The 25202-nt window shown below is 37.9% G+C and overlaps 1 protein-coding gene across 1 annotated transcript in view; it reads left to right on the top strand.

Annotated features, from left to right (window-relative positions):
- The first annotated feature begins 789 nt into the window (after positions 1–789).
- Positions 790–25202, top strand: part of LOC131162404 (uncharacterized) — a 58215-nt gene continuing 33802 nt past the window's right edge. The window contains exons 1-6 of the mRNA XM_058118849.1: positions 790–2425; positions 12163–12248; positions 12391–12786; positions 12885–12968; positions 13090–13554; positions 15642–15702. Of these exons, the coding sequence (XP_057974832.1) occupies positions 1132–2425; positions 12163–12248; positions 12391–12786; positions 12885–12968; positions 13090–13554; positions 15642–15702 (2386 nt within the window). The 5' untranslated portion in view covers positions 790–1131. The remainder of the gene's footprint in view (positions 2426–12162; positions 12249–12390; positions 12787–12884; positions 12969–13089; positions 13555–15641; positions 15703–25202) is intronic.

Genomic DNA, 25202 nt, shown 5'->3' with positions numbered 1-25202 from the left:
GATGCGGAACTGTTTGGCAAGAGATAAGACGAAGTTGAAATCTTTCACTTGAATATAATCCCGACATAAAATCCACGAAACTTTTAACTGAACTACGAACTTGTAGAGAGCCGCATTGGAATCTGAAATAATAAAATTTTTTTTTTCTGAAAAATCTACAAACTTTGGGGAGCGGCCCCAAAATAGATCCACCATTCGAAAAACCATTTTGGGACAATTTTTTGAAAATCTTTTTAGAAATGGAAAAACCCGGAATGATTGAAATTTCAAAAATAAAATGTGTTATACTAGTCATTTTTATAGTCCAGATAAGAATTGTTTGAGTCTTTTTGATTTATAGAGATTTAAGATCCTGTATCAAGGTTTGTTTATATTTATAAAGATTAAAAAATTTCAATGTAGTGATACTTATTTGCATAAGGAAAATAAAGATAATTATACTTAGAATTATAATTTTTACTATTTTCAAGTTATTTTTTTTATTAAAAAAATGCAAAAAATTCATATTATTTATATATAAAATTAAATATTGACTTTAAATGAATCAAATGGTTTTTAAATACCCACACACACACACACACATGATGCAAGAATCAAGACATGGCTTAAAAGGAGAATTTTATTTTTGAAAAGAGTGAAAATTAAAACGAGATTAACATGAATGAATGTGCAAGAATCAGAATTAACCATTTGGATCTGATCATAGTTGGCACGTGCATGCGATTCCAGAGCGTGCTAAATGTACAGTGCCAGGTGGTTATTATTGGGGGAGCACGAGATGATGGAACTCTGGAGACACTCATCCCGTTACAACAGACTAGAAAATCTCCCGCAACTAAGGGAAAAAAAAAAAAAAAAAAAAAAAAACAGTAGGCCAAAACAGAACCGCCCTCTGCCTGGGAAAAACGCGAATCTCTCTCTCTCTTTTCACGAGAGCCAAAACGAAAACTGCGAGAAACAAATCGTTCTAAAAAACGGATCCAAAAGGGCCAGAACCTGATTAACAGAAAACCCTAACCCTAGCCTCGACCTGTACCCCCCTTCTTTATCTTCTTGTTCTATCTCCCTTGTCGGTATTTGTTATTGGAAATAGTGGAAGATTAGGATTAGGGTTAGGGTTTCGGTGATGGAATGCGGTGGTGGTGGCGGCTGTTCGTCAGGGCGATGACCGGTGGGCGATGTCACCGACGGAGGAAGATGATGGGTAGGGGTGCGGACGGGGGTTGTGGGACAGAGGAGAAGCCGTGCCCGGTGGCTAGGGTTCCGGCGAAGATTCCGGCGAAATTGCCGGAGGAAGGGTCTTCAGTGGGTGTTGATTTCTTTGCTCAGGCAGAAAAGGTGCTGTCGGAGCGGTCACCTTTTGACGCTGAGGATGCTTCCGCTCCTGCTATTCCCACACTGCCAGCTTCATTGGCGGGTTTCCTTTCCAAGCACTCGGATAGTCGGAAGCGGCACAAGAAGTCTCATTCCGGGGTAGATGCCAAGTCTTCAAAGCTCGATCGGTCACGGAGTTCCAATATTTGGGCGGAGACTGAGGAATACTTCAGAGACGTCACGTCGGATGATATTAAACGTTTGTTTGACGTGTGTTCATTTTGTTCTTCAGCTGCTAGGAAGTGCTTCTTTATTCCATTTTTGGGAAATGCAAAGGGTTCAATTACCGTTAATGGTGACGCTGCTAATGGAGCAAAATCAAATGCGAATAGTAAAGAGGGTGGCTCTGATATTTTGTTCCTTGCTAAAGAAGAGCAGAAGGATGAGGGTTTGCAGTCAATGGAGATTGCTGCTGTAGCTACTGATGTGTTGCCTCAGGAAGAAAAAAATTGTTCCGTGTCGCAGTCTTTGTCATTGTCTAATAGTCTAGAGTGGCTTTTAGGTTATAGGAATAAGATTTTCGTCACATCAGACCGGTCAAAGAAGCGAAAGCTTGTGAGTGAAGATGGGCGATTGGAGAAACTTCTTGTGGCCCAGCCTGTGGAAGGAAACTCATCTTTGTGCCATTTTTGCAGTCTTGGTGACATGGGTGATGAGTTGAACCGATTGATTATTTGTGGCTCCTGTAATGCTGTAGTTCATGAGAAGTGCTACGGTTTGAGGGAGGAAGTGGATGGGTCTTGGTTGTGTTCTTGGTGCAAGCATAGGAATTGTGTGGGGAAAGTCTTGGGAGCTGACAGCAATGATCTCTCATTGAAGCCTTGTGTGCTTTGTCCAAAGCAGGGTGGTGCTTTGAAGCCCATCTATAACAGTGTTGGATCTGTGGAGTTCGCTCACTTGTTCTGTTCACAGTGGATGCCTGAGGTCTATGTAGAGGATACTAGGTTGATGGAACCAATTTTGAATGTCGATGGAATAAAGGAAACTCGTAGGAAACTAGTATGTTATTTATGCAAGGTTAAGCATGGCATGTGTGTCCGGTGCAGTAATGGTATGGTTTGCTGTCTCCCTTAGCTCATGCAGTTTTGCACATCTATTATTCAGTACCTCATTTCTTAATCGTATGCTTCTCTCAAAGCACATTTTAGTAATTGAATTATGGCTATCTCTACATTTCTAAGATCTGAGAGAGTTTTGCAGCTGATGTGAACTATTCTGAGTTCTGTTGTGATGTTTTCATTGGATGACTAGACTTTCAGAGTTGTTTACGTTTTCAGATTATGTGAATTCTTCCCTATTGTGTGGTAATATCACTATAAAATATTTTAGTTTTTTTTAATAACAAATTTATATCCATGTTATAGGATGTTGGATCTTTACATTTCTGTTGTATGCATATTATAAAAAAAAAATATTTAATGAAAACGGACTAGATTGTCTTGTGATTATTTTTTCTATTTTGTGAATGGGCCTGTAGGTTTGCTGTTTCATTAATGTATCGTGGTTAAGGTGTGGAAGATGTACCTTTTTTTTAGAAGACATAACCAAGAATTAATTTTAAGTGACACTTGACTACTGCATCCTAGCTACCACTTTCTTTGAGACTTAATAATGGAAATCGTCTGAAGGTACCTTGGCTTCTGTGCTTTAGTGGGTCTTAGAGATCTTACTGACGACTTATGTGTTTTTAGAAGCCAGAACGGATATTTATGCTATTTGAGTTGCAGAAGTCCCACGGTAGCAATGGTATTGGGGAAACGTTTGCCTAGCTATGAGGCTTTATAATTCACTATGTGGCAATATTTGTCAAGGGGAGAAAAATTTATGTTTATATGAATGTTTCATCAGGTGTTAGCAAAAATACCAACAGATCTCATGTTACTTGTCCAAAATTTGTCTTTGGGGTGGTGGTAAGTAGAATCAAAAAATTAAAAATGTAACTTTTTAGTTTAAAGTTACATTGGGAGCAAGTATCATTTGGCTGATTTGAGTTCCATTTGCTCTCCAATTCTGCATGATGGATTGGTGGTGAGACATACGCAAAACAGGAATGATGCATTGCTTGATAAATGGTTATGGTTGTTTGATGGGGAAGACTTATTGAAGAAAGTAATTGGATTGAAGAATTGTGGTCATGCATTGTGAATATGCAAAGCAATGATGATGGTGCATTGTGTTTTAAGAACAAAATTTTGCAGTGATGTAGGTAATGGTAGGAGGGTTTTCTGGACCAGATTTTTGCTGATGTTGTGTTTCTTGGCACCACAAGTTTATGGGATCATACTTTTGTTGTTTTCAGTCTCTTGGATGTTTTTAAAATCTGTAGTTGGGATGCTTCTAAAGCGGTGGATGTCCATGGCTTCTACTAACATCTGTTGATCTATTGAATTGTTCCTCATGCTGATGATTTTGTTTCGTGCTAACATGTCCTCTCCCTTATCGTAGTATTTGGAGGGCCACAATCCCCTCTAAAGTTATGGCTTTTATTTGGTTGGTTGTTCTTAATAAAGTTAACACCAAAAATCTGTTGTAGAGTAGGATACCTTTGAAGTATTTATCTTTGAGAATGTGTACTTTATGTTTTGACTTGTTCTGAATTCACTCTTTTTTGTTTTGAAGTTGTTGTTTTACTCGGAGGGTTTGGATTAAGTTGTTTTGTTTGCTTGGAGAGAACTGGATCTGCCCAAAATTGGTGGAGTTTTTGTTGGCTATTTCCTATACGGGTTGTGGTAGGAGTAGAGATGGCTTGACATTGTGAAGTGGGATTTTTGCTGATTTAATGGGAATTTGGTTGGAACAGAATGCTTATATCTTTGTAGGGAAGAAGCACGACACTTTCTTTGCTCTGAGATTTATGCTATGGCTTCATTCTCGTCTTTTGCCACTAGTTGTTTAAAGGGGTGTCTTTTTTTAATTTACGGAGAGATTGCAGGCTTTGTTATTTTCTTCTTTGCAAGATAATTTTTTTAATCTCCTTTTTGTATATTCTTTTTTCTTTAATGAAATTTCTTCTTTTTGTATAAAAAGAATGAGGACCTTATAGAATTGTAACCGAAAAGTGGTCATGCATCTAAATTATTGATTGTGAATTTAGATGTGCATGATTGGATTTGGAATTTTCGCCTTTGGTTTTTTTCCTCACAAGATTTGAAGGTTTAATGTATTAAATCCAAGTACAAAACTTTTGTTATTGATGGGCAGAGATTAATGATTAGTGGGTTTAAATTTATGTTATCATAAGGACAAACAGTTAGGGTAGGAATTTAAAACTAAGTTCTGTATTTTTTCTTTTTTGCTAGTTATTGGCAAATTTCATGTTTACTTTCTTTCTTGGAGGTTCATTGCCCTTTGAATGGTAGGGATGTCAGGGTGTGGGCTTTGGATGCTTAAGGAAAATTTTCTTGTCATTTTTTTTTGAATCATTTCATATTTCCTTATTGTACCTTTGCCCTTTCAAAAGCTTCCACTAAAATTAAGCCATGTATTCAGTTGGTAGTTTTTAGTAGAGTTGACCAACAATCTGGCTGCAGAAGGAGATCCCACAAGATATTTTTTATTTAAAAATCTGTCAAGAGAGATTTCTCTAATGTAGCACCAAGGGAATGTTAAGTGTTGAATCAACAATGCGATAGGGTATCCAAGAAGTCAAGAATTTCCTGTCTAGCATGTAGAGCCCGATTATTAACCAACTTGTAAGAGTTGTGTGTACTTCTCTCTCTCCACACTATTCAAAAAATAATCAGTGAAAGGCAAACAAAACATCAAGGGGAAGGTGAATATTTTAATAATGACAAGGAGAAGGACAGAGCAGGGAATTGAAGACACTTGAATTTTTATGAACTATGACAGGAATGAGGAATTGAAGACTGGCTGCAGCAGGGGTTATTTGCAGGCTTATGATGTTAATGCTCAAGTCTTGTAATCTTACGGGTCTTAATGATAAAGATAAATGGTATGTTGTTAAATGTTGAAAGAATGGAAAGACGATTTGGTGTGCTAGCAGGAAACCTAGTTGGATACTCTTGACAAGAACGCCATTACTGTATTTGGGGATACAACAACAGCAGCTTTTCTTGGCGTTTTATTGGTGTGTAAGGATGAGGCGAGGGACCATCTAGACACTTATTTGGGAAGAGCTTAATGAAGTTAGAACAAAAGGGGTGCTCATTGTGGTTTATTGAGGGGTATTTCAACATGGCGCTCTTTATTCGTGAAAGGAATGTGGGAATTAGTACTATAGAGTATGTAAGCATGAAAGATTTTAGGGACTTCCTTAATGTGAATGCTCATATTGACCTCCCTCTTGTTGGGGGCTCTTTTCCTTGGTCAACTCAAGAGAGGTTCACTCTTTATCAAGATTTGACAGGCTTTAAATCTTGATGAGCAGATTTGTCTGCTTTTTGTTGTGAGTGTTATGTGAAGTTTCTCACCCTTTTTTGCATTGCTCATCTGCTTGGGGATTGTGGGCTAAATTTTTTGGTTTTTATTTGGGGAAAGTCGAGTTTGTCAAGAATTGGTGAATTATTATTGACCTCTAAGTGGGTTTAGACACAAATGGACTTGGTCACTTTTGTTGTCTGAAGACATTTTCTTGGTTAGTAAATGGGTGCAGAAATTCTCTTTTGACCCTGATCTTTGGGGTAAGGCTAGTGGGAGTAAGTATATCTTGAAATGATCTAGCAAGATGTTAGGAGAGCCATTTTACTACAAATGCGAGTCCCTGAAAGTTCATTCTCAAGTTTCCATTTGATTTATCCACTTCACCTCTTTGAATTGGGGATGCCTTTTGTTCATTTTGGAAAATGTTTGGAATGGCACTATTCCTTTGCTTGTTTCTTTTCCTCGAATTTATAGACTTGTTCATCTTCACAATGCTCCATTTTTTTGTTTCTACTTGGGGAACAATTTTTTACTTTTCTGTGAGTGGGTTTATACACACATTTACAGATTTGGAAATTTTGTTTTCCGAAGACATTTTCTAGTTCTATAAATGGTTGTAGAAATCTCTTTGGAGCTTGATCTTCGGGGTGATGTTATTACAAGTACGGTCTTTGATTGATTTGGTGGGATGTTAGGACATTTGTTTCGCTGCAAATGCGAATCTTGGGAAGTTATTTTCTTAGGTTTTCCATTTGTTTTGTCCACTTGCCCCTTTTGAATTAGAGGATGTCTTCAATTCATTTTTGTAAAGATGTTGGGAATGGTACTATCCTCTTGCTTGTCTCTTTTTCTTGAATTTGTAGATTTACTTATCTTCACATTGCTCCTATTTCTTGGGACTTACACATTTTTAGGAATTTTAACGAGGGAAAATTGATGAGCTTCTACATCTAGTGGAGGCTCTTGCATCTTTTGTCCTCATTCTAGGAACATATGTTTCTCTTGTAAATGTTTTTTGTGCATCTATAGGAGGATTCCCTTCTCTATTTTTTCTTCCTTTGGACAAGGTCGTTTGGAAAGCAAAACTTCCCCTATAAGTCAAAAGTCTTGACTTAGATTCTAGTTCTTCACAAATTTATTCTAATGACTTGCTATTGGCGAGCTAAAGCACTCGGATAGATATGGGTGTGTGTGTGTGTGTGTGTGTGAGATGCTGATTGTTTGCTTGGACCTTTGTATATATGCTAGCTCTGAACTAGTTCAAAAATAAGTGATCTAGTCATGTTTGTTAGTGCCGCTTAATGGCTCTTAATTTTCTCTAAATCAGTTGGACAATTAGACTTGAGTATGCAACTAATTTTCTTGGGCATCTGGTCCTTATGTGAATTGGGCGTCTCTTCCTCTCTCATTATAGCCTCACTAGTGACCTCCATGTCTTGCTCAAAGTTGTCTCTGTCATCCTCCAGACAAGGAACGGTCTCCATGAACAATGGGAATGGTGATCCCTCACTCAATGCCCTCTCTTTGTTTGTTTGACAATGAGAATGGTAGGGGCAATGACAAGGGTTATAGTCACAACTTGGATGTCATGTTGTCTCTATGAAGGATGCATCCTTTACTTTTTATGGCTCGTTTGGTTCAGCAGAATAGCTATTCATTGGAATAATATGGAATATAGTTTAAATTTTGGTTATCAGGGGAATAGTTACTCCTTATATATTCCTAATTATTTCATTAAACATGTTATAAGAAAGGAATAGACATTCCCATGATAAAATTTGGGAATAGTTGTTCCTTGTCTCTTCCTTATTATGGACTCATAAAATGTTTCACATTGTTATTTGCTGTATAGTAACAACATAAGTTCTTGTGTAACTAATTGTAACTAACTAAATTTAATTTATTCTTGGCAATAGGCATTCTGCAAACGAAACGTAACCTCAAATTTTTACCTTTTTTTTTTGTTTCTTTTGAGTATGCTTTTTGTCTGGTCTCATCTTCAATGAAATGAAAATTTGGGTAATGATGTACTATATTTTGTCTTTGTCTTCAATAAAAGTTGAGTTTTGATGCTAAATTCTGATTTTCTTTTCTTATGTTTTCCCCCCTTCATTTTGTTACTTTTATCTTTTTTTTTTTTTTTGATTTTATGTTTTTACCCTCTCTATTTGTTGTTTGGTGATGTAGAACTTGAAAAGCAAGGGAAGGAGAGAGATGAGATAATGAAGAAGAAGTACGTGGGGAAACACTAACTTCCAATTCAATTTCATAGTACAGCTTACCAATATATATGGGAAACAAAAATTAAGAAAATTACAAGTGAAATTCAAAAGCAAAAATCTTTGTAAACAAACCCCCACTTAAGCATAAGCTTGACTATATAATCAAATTTAAACGCAAGACATTTTGGGTTTAGGACCCACCATGCCTGTAACACTATTCTCTCAAACCATCCTCCAAAAAAAGGTCAAATTGATCTGTCGAATGATTTGTTCCCCACTCAACATTGTTGCCAGGAAAATAATATGTCCATTATGGTAATTTCAAACTTTGTAGCTGGGTTAAATGCATAATACTCGGGAGAAAAAATATCTTATCAGCAATTATTTTTTTTCGCTGGGGCCTGAACAGTGTTTGCAATAACTCAAATCAACTCATTTTCATCAGTTTCTTTAGCAAGAAAATTTTTAACTTGTCAAACAATATTGCTTTTTTCTCTTCTCATTTGGTTTTTTTTTGAAGTGTTATTGGGAGTGTTTCTCTAGATGGTTTGTTGATTTGAGTTATTTTGTTCTTTGTTTTCGTAGGAGCCGTAACCTCTTTCATTTTTTTCATCTTTCATAATAAATCATATTTTTACATATGAAAAAAATCTTACTTTTTCCTTCATTGTCAGATGGAAAACTATCTTTAGAATGCTCTTTGCTCTTGCGTTGGTGAAGCTTGAGTGGCACCCAATATGTGGGGGATTTCTTATTAGTGAGGTTTTGGGGTTTTGGGAAGAGCAGGAATGGAAGAGGTTTATGGCGAGGCACGGTTTTTGCAATCCTGTGGACACTGGCTTTAGACGAATGTGGAAACCTTCAAGGATTGTTCAATCTGTTATGAGCTAGCGTGTTGCTTTTGGGGTCTTTGTGGGCCATTCCTTTTGGTTTTTCAGGGGCTCTCTTCGTCTGACTTTTAAAGGGATTGGAGGGCTGCCTTAGCATAATTTTGATTGTGTTGTTTGTACTTCTTTGTTGCTTTTTGGAGTTCATCTCATTCTCCTCTCTTTGTAATCTCTTTGCTTTTGGGAATAAATATTTCTCTTATCCCTAAAAAAATTTGAAGGTAATAATCAATGACACTTGCAGCAAATGCATAATTGTTCTACTAATCGGTCACTATATGAATGTGGGACATATTTTTGTCCCAAAATATATTTCATTTTTTATGTGGTTCCCTAAAATGCTTTGCCCCTTTCAGTCTTTTACCAATATTGCTTTGTCAAACCAAAAAGTTATGATTTTGGGAACTAGATGCACTCACAGTCAGAAAATTCAGAGCGTAAAATTTTCCATGTCAATTAACCAATCTAAGAAATAGTAAGGGTCCGAATAACCATCAAATTCACAAGGACACCTGGGTTCTGTCACGTGTGGAGGATTGCCCCTATCAGTCCTTCGTCTATATTGCCTTGCCAAACTGAGAAATTATGATTTTGCAAAGTAGATGCACTCATGGTCGGGAAATCTATTTGCAAGTAAAATTGCTCAGTATCATTTTTTTTGTCATGACAAAAGCAGATGTATTAAGAAAGAAAATGAGATTACACCCTGAGAGAGGACACAAGATCCTCATTAAAAAAGAAAAAAGAAACAATGAAATAAAAACAAAAAATTTAATTCAAAACTAGGTAAGGGAACCCCTCTTTTAAACTGCTTCCATTATAACTCACCTAACACTGCATATTTCGAATTCCCACTGACTCTTTCATCTTCCTTTTACCCCCAATCTCCCATCCAAATGAACTTGTTATGTCCAGGATAAGACAGGCAGAAGCCCATCTTATCCATCAATGGTTGAGCTTCAAAGTCCTTGCAATATATCTACTCCACAGGAGTTGTCAAAATCTCATCATAATTCATCGAACACTGCAGATTTGCTAATTCCAGCTGATACTTCATCTTTATTTTACCCCCATCCAAGCTAATTTCATTACCCCAGGGCCTGAGAGCCACAAGCCCATCTTATCCATCAATTATTGAGCTTTGGTGTAGGCAAAATCTCATCTTTACCCTGAATCTATTTACCCGATGATGGAAACACCCACCAAACCTTCCAAAGGAGATGGTGGCGCACACAAATATACGATACATCCCCAAGTAAATCCAACGATTCAAAAAGGTAACTGTATTGTTCAAGTTTGCATTGTGTAACAATTAGTTATATTATTTTATTTAGAATAAAAAATTAAATATATGACAAAAATATTATTTATATTAAATTTAAAAATTTAGTTTATGTAATTGCTTGTTAATTTGTATAATATATATGCTTCTAATAATTGAGAAGGTTAAAATAGTACGTATTCAGATATTAGATACCAAACCATTAAAATAATTTAGTATTTGGATTTAGTGATGGGTTCAAGTTCAATTTAGAACTAGTTCACAAAATTAGATTTGAATTTAGTGTTCAACGCTTAATTTCACTAAACATTTCCTACATCCTGCACACTAACCTCCTCCACAAGGAGTAGCTACTAACCCATCCACGCTTCATCTCACATAACATTTCCTACATCCTGCACACTAACCTCCTCCACAAGGAGTAGCTACTAACCCATCCCCACATTGATTGGTCACAACAAAATCTACACCCAGGCCTCTTCTCCTGAAAAATAGTGACATCCTCCAACTGTTCTAATGGAGGAGGAGGCACATAGGAAAGATCCCCAAGTGCCTAGGAAGGGTTGGAAACATAAACCACTTTTCCATCAATCAAATCCAATAAAAGACCACTATCACATGCTAAATCACTACCTTACTAACCGTCCTCATTCATGATATCCTCCCTCTCCCCTCTTCCTTCTGAAAATGATTTTCTTCTATATCAAAATCAGACATAAAACAAATCAGAGATTCTTCAACATAAAACTTTCCGATAGTATCTATTTTTTAAAATTTACCTCCCTGAATGTTTTAATTCATACAATTATTAACAAGTAAACTTTTCTTACTTTTCCCTTCCTTCCATGCTGATGCATAATTATACAGCTTCATATTGTCAGCCATTTACACTCCTTTCATTTCTTTTACCAGAAATACTCATCTCTTGTAATTAGGTGTACCTTGTCATAGTATTGGCTGCTCTTCTAATGCTGCATCTGATTCGATGTTAATGTAAAGGAATACATTAACTTCTATCTTTGGTTTCCACTAAGCGGTGTTGATATTTGTGAGTAATCATATCTTCATGTATTGTCCCAAGTGTTTAGGCATGATATTTAATTCCTTTATTTTTTTGAAAAGAATTGTTTAAGAACAATATAACTATTGTTAAATATATGTTTGCTTTTCTGTCCCGAGAGTTTAGACACAATGTTTGTTTGTTTTTTTTTTTCTCCTTTTTTTTTTGAAAGAGTTTTTTTTGAGGCAAAACTGACATTGAGGTTTCTGAAGGGGGATGTATCAAAATGAAGAAAGGGCACCAAAGGGGTGCAAACTAAATTCAGAAACAGATAGTTTCAAAGCTTGAACATTTACGGAAATGCCCATCAAGCCATGGCCTAAATAGTTCTTTGGGCCTGTACATATGCTAGGAGGCTTGGTTATAATTTTTTCCTTATGTTTTGTACAAAAGGATCTGATATTTTTCTTGATTGTTGTGGGTTTGGGGATTGGGGTTAAGGGCACTGCTTTATATGTGAATCTTAAGGTTTGAGGAGTACAATTTTTCAAGTCATGGCTTTTCCCCAGCTTGTGCTGTTAAGTTTTTGTTTTTCAATCGGTAATGATGTATTCAATAAATAATTAAGCTGGACTTCCCTTAACTATTTTTGATAGATTTTCCTAAACAATTTTTGATGGGGACGCATTATTAAACTGGGCATGCCATTTGGGTGTGCTTTTTCACTGGGGTAATAATTTGCGATTCTAACTAAATTGGATGTTCTATGGGTTCTCTTCCTCAAAAAAATAAAATTTTTTTTTGCCTGTTGTTAGAGATGGTTCTTTAGTGGTCACCATTGCAGTTTCTGTTGCTGTTTCAGTGGTTGGCATGCTACTATAACCCTTTTCTACCTGTTTCTGTCAGTTATTTTGGTTATTTTGCTCTAGTAATTTTGAGAAGTTCTTGTCTTCAATGCTCTTTGAGATCATTTGAATAATCATCCTGATGATGCTTTTTGTTTTGATGGTTACATAGGAATTTGCAGAACTTCCTTCCATCCTATATGTGCAAGAGAGGCGAGACATAGAATGGAAATTTGGGGAAAATTCGGCTGTGATGTAGTATGCTTTTTTGTTTTTTTGTTTTCTAAAAAGTATAATCCTAATTGGAATTATTACTGTTACTAACTGTATGGTTCAAAATGTTTTTTTTATCTTAATGAAATTTGCTGGCTAAGTCTTCTGTTTTTACAAACACTTGTAGGTTGAATTACGGGCTTTCTGCTTGAAACATTCAGAAGTCCAGGATACTAGCAGCACTAACCAATCATTGCATTCACCTGTGGCTGTTGGCAATAATCCTTGTGTAGTCAAACACGCCCCAGTGACTTTATCTTTGATCAAGCCCCACATGTTCAAGGTTGGCCACAAAAATGGGGATAAAATTGCAGTTCATATGGAAAGAAGCAGTACTAATTCTGATAAAATGGGCAAAAACAAATTGCAAGAAATAGGGATATCTGATAATCAAACAGTAGGTGGACTTCAGCCAGAATGTGGTGATGCATGTGACCTTCCTATTATGGAGGCAGTGGAGAGAAATAGCATTGAGGAGGTTAATGCATCAAATTTCCCCAATTTCGCACATACCTTGAAGAAGGTATTAAATTCTGTGTGTGTATGTTTGCATCTATGCTCTACAAATCTGCATATATGCCCGAACATAATCTAATAATTATTTATTTTTGTGTTGTATAGCTAATTGATCGAGGGAAAGTTAATGCAAAAGATGTAGCATTGGAGATTGGTGTTTCACCTGATTCATTGGCTACAACACTTGATGTAATGCGTACACTGAGCACTTCTACTACAGCTAATAAAATTGATCTTATGGTTATTATTAATAGTACTAATATTGTTTGCTGTCAGCATTTGTGTGATAATGTTAAACCTTTCGCTGCAGGATGATAGTCTGGTTCCTGACTTGTGCTGCAAAATAGCCCAATGGCTCAGAAATCATGCTTTTATGGGCTCTTCACAGAAAAATCTTAAAGTTAAAGTAAAATCTTCAATTTCATCGATAGCTGATATAAGAGCAGATGATGGTTCTGGTGCTGTTCCAGCATCTGAGTCTGACATCTCAGGTATTTTTCCTGTTAAGTCAGTACTGCCACGGAGGAGAACCAAAAATGACATGAGGATTTTGAAGGATAATATAGGACTATGCTCATCTAAGGAAATGTTCAGTGGAAATGGAATGGTGACAGACGAGGTCAAGACAGATCAAAATGGCGTGCAGAATAATTCAAGCAAACATTCTAAGGAAATGCTCTGTGGTAATGGAGTGGTGATGGACAATGTTAAAACAAATCAAATTGTTGGGCAAGATCAGTATAGTAAAGATTCTAATCATATTGCCAATCAAAAGGTAATCATTTAATACTATAGATATAGATATTGCCTTTACCTTTGTTTTGAATTTCATAACCTGAACATGGTGATAGATCTGGACCCTTTTTGTGCTGATTGAATAGAAAATAGCTGAAGTTGTATCTGCCTTTGTTTCTAGGTTTTGGCTTTGTTTGACTGGTTTTTAACTCTCTTAACTGTTTGGGACATTTTACATCTGAGACTTGCTGTTAATATGATCACATAATTTGGTTTTACATATTGCTTCTTGGTATTTCTGTTCTCTCTCTCTCTCTCTCTCTCTCTAGTGAACTTCTTTTCTCTTTGTGCTGTATTTTTTATCTTTCATGGCTTAACCCTCATTTTGAGTCATATTGTCCTAGTAGAACTGTGTTACTTCTTCAGTTAACCTTCTTTCCCCTTGCATTAGTCCCTGACTCTCCAAGTATTCATTGTGCAATAGGTGGGAGCACTGGAGGAGAGGGTTGAGGAGAAGTCGGTTTTCAGTTTCAGTTTCGTTTTACAAGTAAAAACAAACCAAAAAACCAATTAGGAGTTATTTAAATTTTTAAAATTTAAATACTATTTTGGTTCCAATTGTTTAGAAAGATTTTATATTTTACTTTTATTATCTAAGTCATAGAAAGTTTTTGTATTTTACTTTTATTATCATAGTCATAATTTTTTAATATCCTCCAAAATTTATAAAAAAAAAATATATTACTTTCTTAAATTCAATTATTGCACAAAATAAACACAAAGAAATGGTAGTCTTTAATAGAAGTAAAAGAGAGGTATACCCCTTTCCCTGGGTGATGAGGGACAAGCGGCATCATGTTAATGAATTTTTTATCCTAATTTTATTTTTTATTATTTTTAAGATGAAAGCTGTTGGTATGATTGTTTGTTTGTGAGGCTTAGATTATGTTTAGGTTTGTGTGATTGTCTAGAGTATCGGTTGTTTCCTTTTGGACCTCCATGCTATCCTGCAATCTCAGGCCCTTCAACTGTGGATATATGCATAACTTTGAGAAGGCACTTTTTGGTTAAGGTTTCCCCTTCCTGTTGTTTTGCTTGCCCCTTGTTGTACTTTCTGTGTCTTTTTCTTCCTTTCTGTTCTTCTCTGTCTAGCTGCCATTCTCCCTCCCTCCCTCGCTCTCTCACTGTACCCAAAACCCCAAAAATTTCATTTCTTTAATCTACATTTTTTGTTCAAAACAAATGATCACTGATTGACAGATTTTTATTTGGTTACATTCTCTTGAATTACTTGTATTTATGAGGCCTGATGTATATATATTTTGGTATATGATTGGGTATATAAGGTGTTAAGAAAAATAATAATTATAAAAAATGTGTCTTGAGATATCACACCAGTTCAAAATTCATTGTGCTTTTAGCTTATGCACAAATTGGAAATCCTAGCTGGTGATGCGTCTATCAACAAAACAACCCAATCCCGTCCTTCACAAATTCTTTGTTTTTGCAGGTTCTTTCAATAATCCAGCCCTTTTTTTTGCTGACGGGTCACAGGGATGACTTTACGGTTTTTGGAAGGGTTTTAGAGTTTGGTCTTGTGCTATTATAATGATGGTTAGGCTTTTTAAAAGCAAAATAATCAAGTTGACGGTATTGGAGCACTTTTTCATCTGCTTCCGTTTGGAATTATATTTTTAAGGATTTTGTGGGGGATTTTCTCAATAGCAATGGCTGACTCTATTACTATTTTTTTTTCCCTGTGAGTGAATAATAATTTTAGCACTATCTAAGTTCAAGGTTTTCAATTTTTCATGATATTATGATGAGAGAGAGGACAGTGTTATGCAGCCCCTCACTTATGTGCCATAACTGCATTACAATTTGCAATTATGCTGTGGGGCCTTGTGATTGGTTGATTATTTATTTCCTTGAGTCATTATTCAAGTGTCTTTTAGATGAATGTTTCCTTCTGTTTAATTGTAGTTCCTTTTTATATTTTTTGGGTGTGGTTTCTATTGGTTGTCAAAGCCATTGATCTCTTGAAAAGGTGCTGTGCTTGCTGTTACTCCACCTCCTCTTTTCTAGTTCATTCTACCTGTAAAGAGTTTTTATTCATTGTTCATGCAGAGTTTGGTCGAACCCGTGGAGTTTCAAGATTCTTTGTCAATGCGGTCACCTAAATCTGAAGGTATGCTGCTTCTTATGATTTATCTTTTTGGTCTAGATTTTTTTATTTTTTATATTTATTTAATTTTTTCTATTTTGATAAGTAAAGGAAACTTTATTGAAGAGGCATCAAGGGGATGCCATCCCATGGTACAGTAAATCAAGCACCCTGAAAGGTGTCAGACAAATCAAAGATTACATCATAGTCATTAATAACAGTTCTACTATGCCATCTATTGACCGCGGCAAACCAGTGTTCTTTGCTGTTTTGGGTCGTTGAGGTTGAGTTTTTTAACACTTGTCTATTCCTCTCATACCAAACGCACCAGAAAATTGCAAGGGGAATGAGGGGCATAGCTTTCTCTTCTATTTTGTTGCCCAAATCCCTTTCCAGCCCCAGAGTTCCCCTCCCAGAGTTAGCCATAACCCATCTCTATCCGATCGGAGCCAGTGCCATATTCCAGAGATTCTTTGTCCATGTGCAGTGAAGGAGGATGTGCTCAACCGATTCTGCGTCAGCCATGCAAAGGGGACACCCCTTATTTGCAAATTATTCATTGTCAAAATCTTTCCATGGGTTGCCTCCCATGCAAGGAAAGGCAACTTTTGTGGGGGCAGCTGCCTTCCAAATCTGAGTCCAAGGGAAATTAAAGTTGTTCAACTCCAAAGGGAAGAGCTTCCTGTAGAAGGATCTAACAGTGAAGGCCCCCTTCTCATCTAAGATCCAAATAGGAAGATTAGTGCTATTATGGTGTTGGAAGTTGTAAAGAAAGCGGTAGAAGTCTGTGAGCTGGTTGAGTTCACAATCATCCACATTTCTAAGGAAGTGGTTGTCCCAAAAGAGCCCTTGATCTGAGTTTGAAGGTGTTGATTGACACGGGCATCTTTATCACATGCCAAGTTATAGATGGCTGGAAAATAAGATACGAAGAGCTTCTCGATTAAGCCTCAAGTCAGGCCAAAAATAAATGTTGCGTCCCCTCCCCACTTGAAATCTGATGCAAGAAGAAAAATCATTCCAGCCTTTCCTGATAAAATTCCACACCCGTACACCATTTGGTCCTCTGTTAGTCTGGGAAATCCAATCGTTATGTTCAAGGCCATATTTCACAACAATGATTCCCTGCCAAAGGTGGTCTTTCTCCATCATGAATCTCCATGACTATTTCCCTAATAGGGCTTTATTGAAAACTTGGAGGGACTTCAAACAGAAGCCTCCTAAATGAAAGGGTTGTTTTGCCATGCCCCATTGACAAGGCGAAATTTGAATTCCACCCCAAAGCTCCCCCAAAGAAACCTCCTTTGAATTCCTTCAAGTCTTATGGCAACTGAAGTTGGAAGGGGAAGAAGAGACATGAAGTAAACAGGGAGATTTGTTAAGGTGCTTTTAATGAGAGTGAGTTTCCCACCTTTTGATAAGAAATTCCTCTTCCATCTAGCCAACCTTTGTTTTTCAATTTTTCTGTCGATGGGATTCCACACTCCTTTAGCTTTGAATTTGGCATCAAGAGGTAGCCAAAGATAGTTAATAGGGAAAGTACCCATTTTGTAGCCTAGAGGACCAACAAGGAGAGGCCCATTTACATTTTCTCCAATCACAATGATTTCACTTTTTCCAAGGTTAGCTTTCAAACCAAAACTGCCTTAAATCTTGCTAAGATACATCTCAGATTCAAAATGTGGAGGGGGTCATCCTAACAAAAAAATGATAGTGTTATCAGCGAATAGGAGATGTGTGACCTCCACAGACCTATTGTGCCTGCCAACTCTAAGGCTTTTGAGCAGTATCAACATAAGGCTTAACACCTCCATCACCGTGATGAAAAAAAGGTCTCATACCACTGGAGGAGCGGAAGAAATTAGTGGGGCGGGGGGGGGGGGGGCTTTGATTAACACTAAAAAGCTTGGTGTGTTAATGCAATGAGCGATCCAACTACACCAATGCTCTACAAAACCCATTTTCCTGAGTGTAAAGAGAAGGAAGTTCTAGTTGACATGATCGAAAGCTTTCTCCATGTCAAGTCTGCACACCACCCTGTTTTTCTTTTCCCTTCGGTAAGCATCCACCACCTCGTTTGCTATTAGGGCTGCATCCTTGGTTTGTCTTCCCTCCATAAAGGTGTGTCTTTAGAGTGGTTTTTTGAAGCCTTGCAGAAAGGACTTTAGCAAGGATCTTATAGATACTTCCCACAAGGCTAATTGGACGGAAGGCCTTAATGTTGGTTGCCCTAGGTTTCTTTTGGATCAGGGTAAGGAAAGTGGCATTGATGCTGCTCACAATTATACCTGGTTTGAAGAATTCTTAAAAAGAGTTAATAAAATCCTGCTTAAGCTCACCCTAGTTTGACTGAAAGAATGATAAGGAGAACCCATTTAGCCCTATCGCTTTGTCTCCATTGCAGTCTTCAATGGCTTGGAGGATTTCAACTTCCTCAAAGGGTCTCTCAAGCCACTCTGCGGTGGAGGGGCTAATAGATTAAAAAATGACGCTGTCCACAACAGGTCTCCAGCTTTCGAATTTAGAGTAAAGAGCTTTATAAAACTTGTTGATTTCCCTTTTGATGTCCTCCTCTCAATTAAGGTGTTCTTCCCTATTTCAATGTTGGAAATGGTGTTCAGTCTATGATGGGCATTCGCAGTACGGTGGGAAAATTTGGTATTCTGGTCTGCCTACTTGAGTCATAAGGCTCTAGTTTTCTGCCTCTAGAAGATCTCTTCAAGGCTAATGGCCTCAGTCAGCTCCTTCAACAAAACTCTTTTAGCCCTTTCTTCAGAACTAAGCCCCTGTCTTAGTTCTTGCTCATCGAGGATCTTGATGCCATTCAGAAAAATGGTCTTCTTTGCCTGAATGTTCCCAAAAGTGCTTTTATTCAACACTTTATGCTTCTCTTTCAAACCCTTCAGTTTTGAAGCTAGCACAAAGCTTCCCCTCAATGTGCAGCATGACCACCAGAGCTAATGAGGTCTCTAAGGCCATTGTGCTTTAAACACATTTTCTCAAAGCGGAATGGGGTTGGTCCCCATTTGATTCCACCTGTGACAATGATGATAGGGAAATGATGATGTGGGCTTGGGTAGAAGCTCCTGAGTGATTTTTGGAAGTGAGTATCCCAATGTACTGAGAAGAAATGTCGGTCCCTAGAGTTGGTCCAAGTGAAAGCACCACCAATGAGAAGGAGATCAATGAAGGCATTCACATTGTTGGAGTCCTGGAACTCTCATACATGTGTTCTCAGCACTGCCTCCACTTCTTTCATGAGGGTACAACACCATGTTGAAGTTCCTCCAATGACCCAAGGTGCATCCCAACGGCCTTTTATCTGCAATAGCTTAGTGCAAAACAAGTGTTTGTGAAGTCCTTTGCTTGGGCCATAGACCCCATTGAGAATCCATAAAAATTGTCATCCAATTTTTTTAAACAAACATGAGGCAGAGAAGGAGTTGATGGAGTGATCGATCATCTCCACCACATTAAGATTCCACAAAATTAGGATGCCTCCTGCATATCCCACAGTGCCAAGGGAGATCCATCCACAATTCTCTGTCCCCAAATATTTCTGACTGAGAATTGATCCATATTTTCCACTTTAATTTCCTGTAAGCAGACAATGTCACCTCTCTATTCTTTGAGAAAGGATTTGATTAGGATCCTTTCATATTTGTCATTTAATCCCCTCACATTCCAGGAAATGAGTTTCCTTAACATGGTTTTGTAGTGCACACCCGACTATTGTTCACCTCCACCGAATCCGTGCGACCAGCCAGTTTATCATAATTTATTGTACATTTCAAGCATTTCAGATCCCTATTTGTGTCCAGTTTCTTGTTGTTGCCCATAGGGTTTTTGGAGCCAAGCTGCGCCTTCTCTCTTCTCTTCTTCTCAATTTCCTCAAAGCAATTGAAAGACACCCTATGGCTTTACTGATCATTTCATTTTCCGCAACTCCCACTCAAGAGACTTGCTCCTTAAAAAGAGTGCTTTCTGGGTCTAAACCATTCAACATTTCAAAGTTGGGATTGTCCTGGGTATCAGCTGGATTGGGGTTGGATTGAAAGGCCTCCAGGTGGTTTGAAGGAGCTGGAATTAAGGTTAAAACAGTGGCATCAGCCTGCATTAATGGATGCCCTGAATCTGGTTCCTTCTTGGTGTTGCCAGAAGCAAAGACCTGGGAGCGGGGCTCAGTTGCAGGGTCTTTACAGAAGAATGGATACTTTTCAACTTCCATGGAGGGTCCTTTGTGGGAAGTAAAGGGACTGTAAGCATTAGGACATGGGAAGTTTTAGAAATAGGGAGGCCAAAGGTGGGGATGGCCCCCTCAAGCAGGGTGCCTTTGTTCACCTTCAGGTCAGTCCCAAGCTCTATGAAGAAGGAGAAAAATTTAGGTTTGCCCAGACCTATGCCGTTCTTCTCAACAATGTTCACAAAAATTCAGCTTTTGGGATCAGAAGAAATTCTTGCAACTGGTCAGTTTTTGGGATTAGAAGAAAAGTTTCTCCGCACCAATGACAGGTGCAATGGGTGCAAGTCTGCACTGTAACTGGCTTCGGCAAGGTCCCAGGTGCTGCAACAGAAGCTGAGGTCTTCAAACCTCCCAGCTTGAGGAAGGGAGGCAAGGATCTGGATAAGGGGTTCCAGAAAGAGGGTGGAAGCAGACGCCAACTCAGTTCAATTACTTCATTTGAGATTTTGAGTCATCATTTCAAATCGAAACCCTCTGGTAAGACAATGTCTCCGTCCTCTGCTGTTGGTTTCCAAGAGGGAGATGAACTTGCCATGTTTGTTCGACTTCAGTTGGAGTGACAAGGTTTTCTTCTTGTTCTGCATTCTGTGAAACCACGAAGATGAGAAGGGATGATCTAGGACAAGTATGGAAATTTATATATGGAGAGAAAATTGAGAGAAGAAGAAGTACTGCAATTAAACAAATAAATTACAAAATAACCCCCTTGTTAAACATGCCGGCAGGCAAATCTAGCAAGGGGAACAAAGTCAAACATGCAGGCAAATCAAAAGGAGGCCTGACCTGCATTGCATTGTCAATCACCATTGTAAAAAATAACCCCCTTGTTAAACATGCAGGCAGGAAAATCTAACAAAGAGAACAAAGTGAAACATGCAGGCAAATCAAAAGGAGGCATGATCTGCATTGCATCGTCAATCACCATTGGAGAATATGTAGTAGATTGTCCAACTGCAAGTAGCATAGAAGGCTGCAATGTCCTCTGATAAAATAACAAGTCCTCCAAACAAGAAATCAATTTAGTATCCAAATCGATTGGCAGCTTAAGCAAATAGACATTCGGTCCATATTCTAAGATGATGGACAATGTTTCGTTAGATTTGGTTAAGTAAAATGTAGAGGAAGAAGTTGCAGGTGATGGAGGCACAAAGTTTACTAGATTGAGGAGAAATAATCCCCAGAGGATTTTCAGCAATAGGTTTCATAATTAAATAATTTTCAGCAAACTCTGAAGCAACCATTTGCTCTTCACTCTTTGGGTTAGAAATGGGAAGTTGAGGTTGAAGAGCAAGGTCATTGACAGGCATATCTGTCATAGTAGTTGGCAATTCATCTTGCTGTTCATTGCAAGTCTCAACAATCAAGTGTGGTGACAAATCTAGGTCTATCTCCAGCCTAGGGGCCCCAACAGTGCTTAGGGTCACTAAAGACAAGTCTATGGCCTCATTTTGAGAAGATTCATGACTCACATCAACAGAAGAATCAAAAAACTGTGCACTAGTTATTATGCATGTCATTTATGTAGTCATGATTTCATATTATGGAACAATTTGGATGGGTACTTTTGATATCCTCAACAAGTTGAGTTTTCGCTTGAACATCTTGGGTTGGCTTAGGACTACCTTCTGACCATAGAGAAGATTCGTAAGTCACGTCCACTGAATAATAAAAAAATTGTGCACTAGTAATATGCAAACCATTTATGTAGTCATGATACTCAACTACACATGACTTTGCATTGACACTTTGATTTTTGATTGTTTATCCTGAACAATTTGAGTTTTCTCTTGAACATCTTGTGAGGATCTAGGAATACTATGTGACCATGGAGAAATTGATCTAGATGATGAAATTCTTTAAGATAGGAAGTGGTGTTATAGGTTGGAGGCTGGAGAAAGCCTCAGTTTGAGTGGTTGGATATTTTTGAATTCACATAATCATAAACCTTCTGATTTCATCCCCCGACCCTTTTTTCGAACAAAATTACAATTCTAGCTTCCTTACTAAGAGCACAAGTACCAAATAGATAAGCAACATTTAATCAATTTCTATGGAGTCCAAGTAGTGTAAGTCCATACAATGTTACCAAAATGTTCTTGCTCTGACTTTGTAATTTTGAGATCTTCAAATATTTCACTTCAACTTTTCATAGATGCTTCAAGAACTATGCTAGCACACTGATTTTACCCTCCAAAAATATGTACTAAGCAATCCAAGATTAGTTTCTTCAAATTAATCTCACGAGGGAAAGCAATTTGTCACAGTAAAATCTCAAAACGCAGCAACTAGGCCTCAATCTGGATGTCGGCAGACCATCAATGCTCTGAAATTTGCTCGAGCCGCCCAAAATTAGGCAATATTTGACCTTAGGAATGCAAACCAAATTTAGTACTTCAATATTAAAGAAGGCTTCAAAATATCAGGGAAAAAAAAATACAAATTCTTGAAGCTGGAAGCAATTTCTCGCAATTATGAGCAAAACAGGGGAAGTCCAGCAACTTTCTCACGCACGTGTAGCGGGTGAGCCGCCAGCGATGGACCTGCGGTGATGGGTTGCAATCGGTGGTAGATCAGGGGGTGGGGATTCTAGTGAGGGTGGAGATGTAGCAAAAAAGATGCAGGAAATAGGGGATTAAATGGGGCTGCCAGCTGGGCTAACTTCTGGTAGAACGTGGGGGCCACACCCTTGTCAGATGGAGATGATATTGAAGAGGAAGGAGTTACGGTGGTGTCTGTCTGCGATGTTAAAGAAGCTGCTGTGAAGTGCTGCCTGTAATTTAGGGTTTCGAAACCAGTGGCATGACTTTAATTTCCTGGAAAACTTGCAGGCTGATGGCTGCTGTTTTCTGGGATTTTCCTGCGACTTCTGACTTGTTATTGCAGTGATGAAGCCTGTTAGGATATAATGCAGTTGAGTGGTGGATGTGGTTTGAGTTTTTGGATGAACCTTAATGGAGATTGTTGTAGTAATTACAAATCTGATGGAAGAACAGCAACAGGGAAGTCAGGGACTGAATCGAATTAGGCTATGATACCAATTTGATGTAGGACAAATACATAACTTTATATATGGAGAGAGAATTGAGAGAATTAGAAGAAGAAAAGCTCCAATAAAACAAGAAATTACAAAATAACCCTATAGTACTTAACAACAACAAAAACAACAAAACCAAGCCTTAGTCCCGCTAAGTGGGGTCGGCTATATGAATCTTTTTCCGCCAAGTTATGCGATCTTGGATCATTTCTTTTGATAGATTCAAGAATATTAAATCCTTACTCACTATCTCCTATCAAGTTATTTTAGGTCTACCCGTACCCCTTCTACTGCCCCCCACAGTAACTAAGTCACTCTTCCTCATAGGTGCCAATATAAATTCTAAGTCCCAAACTAAAATATAAAAATCTAGATACAATATGAACACCTAAAATTCTCCATTGGTGGTTGTCCATCACGGGGCTTCTTCTTGAGTTCTAGAAATCTTCCCAAGCTTGTAGGAACCAAGCAAGATGCTCCAAATCCAGAAAGATGGAAGTGCGGCGACCTTTCAGAAGTTTCGTGAGTCTCAGGATGTTAGTTTCCTCCCCTAGGTAACGCAGAAGATTTATGGTTTGCAGAGAGAAAGAGAAGGCTGGGGAAAGAAGGGGAAGGGGAAGGGGGGGGGGGGGGTTGGAGAAACGAACAAGGGACTTTAGGTTTAAGGATGCCTCCCATCATTGCAAGAGGGAGGAGGCCATGCCGTGAACCAGGAAGGAGGGGTCAGGAAGGGGAAACGATGGAGGGAAGCATTGCAATTCTTTTAAGAAAAATCTCTTTCAATGGTCTAATCTTATCCGCTGTTTGAGATTTACTGTAATTTTCTTAACGAAGCATTTTTATTTTTTATTTTTAATCAATTTACATTTTTTTGATAAAACAAAAAGAGTGGAAAGGATACAACCAAAGAAAAAAGAAAAACTATATGAGAGGACAATGCCCCACAAAACAAGAGAAACAAAGAAAAACAAAAAAAGAGGAAAGAATACGACCAAAGAAAAAGAAAAAACATGAGAGGACAAACCCCCACAAAACAGGAGATACAAAGAAAATAGAGAGAATTATAGTACAAATTTGGTGAAAGAAAGTACTCCAATCTCTATGCAAATCTGCTACGGAAACATTTTAGGCATAAGCAGAGCACACAATAACAGTGCAAGGAAAACCATTGTGCTCCAGACCAAGTAGAATTACAGAGCCCCTTAAAAATTCTTGCTTTCCTCTCTAGCCAAATGCGCCAAATAACAGTAAGAAATGCACATTGCCAAAGTTTTCTTTTCTTTTCACCGACCAAACCCTCTATGCATAACAATCATATTGCATGCAAAGGAGCATGTCAATGCTCCCACAGAGCACTAACCAAGCTATTTATTAGCATCCAAGTAAAAGGGTATTGTAAGATGTGTGCAATTCTCACACTCCTAGAATAGAAGACACAAATGCCCGGTGTCAAATATTTGTACTCCACTTCCAAAGCACATCATTAATATTAATTTTATTTAAGGATTATAGTCCTGGTAAAAACATTCATTTTTGAAGGAATGTTTGCTTTCTGAATTGAAGAATGAAGCCCAAAAGGAATATCATGTGGATCATGAATTAAATGAGGCTGAAGGGACTTGCAAGAAATATCCGAAGAAGAAGCAAGAACTAAATTCTTCTATCCCTCTGCCCCAAAATTGTGAAAATAATTGAGCACGTCCAACAAAAGGACAAGCTCATCTATCTCCCTATCGTTTGGATTTCACATAAATTGAAATGCCAAGACTGGCCATCATTGTGCAAAGAAAGGGAGTGTAAGATTGAACACCCATGAAGGGTAGATAAACAAAAGAAGTAAAGGGACGTCCATGGGCCGGAAGGCTACCCGCTTTGTGAGGGTAGGGGGAGGGTCATCACAGTGTACTTACTCATGCTTTTATGTAGGGAGGTTGTTTCCTTGGACTTGAACTCGTGACCAACTTGTCACAAAGGAGCAATCTTACTGTTGATTTAAAGTTCGCCCTTAGATAAACAAAACAAGTGAGGATACAAAACAGACAAAAGGAGCTTCCCCAATTCAAAAGTTATCCAAAACTGAAACTGTCTGCCCCTTACCAACCTTGTGATATGAATTGGGCCCAAAATTATGACAAATCTGTGACACAAACTAATAATATTAACTCAAATTTTAGCATCCCACCTATTTTGTTGAAGTAGAATTTTACTGCAAATAACCCTATGCCAAAAAGAGGTTCAGGTTCTAGA

This window comes from Malania oleifera, chromosome 8, assembly GCF_029873635.1.
Source record: "Malania oleifera isolate guangnan ecotype guangnan chromosome 8, ASM2987363v1, whole genome shotgun sequence".
Lineage (NCBI taxonomy): Eukaryota > Viridiplantae > Streptophyta > Magnoliopsida > Santalales > Ximeniaceae > Malania > Malania oleifera.
The sequence above is the reverse complement of the archived record's forward strand: the minus strand, read 5'-3'. Positions and strand labels throughout refer to the sequence as shown.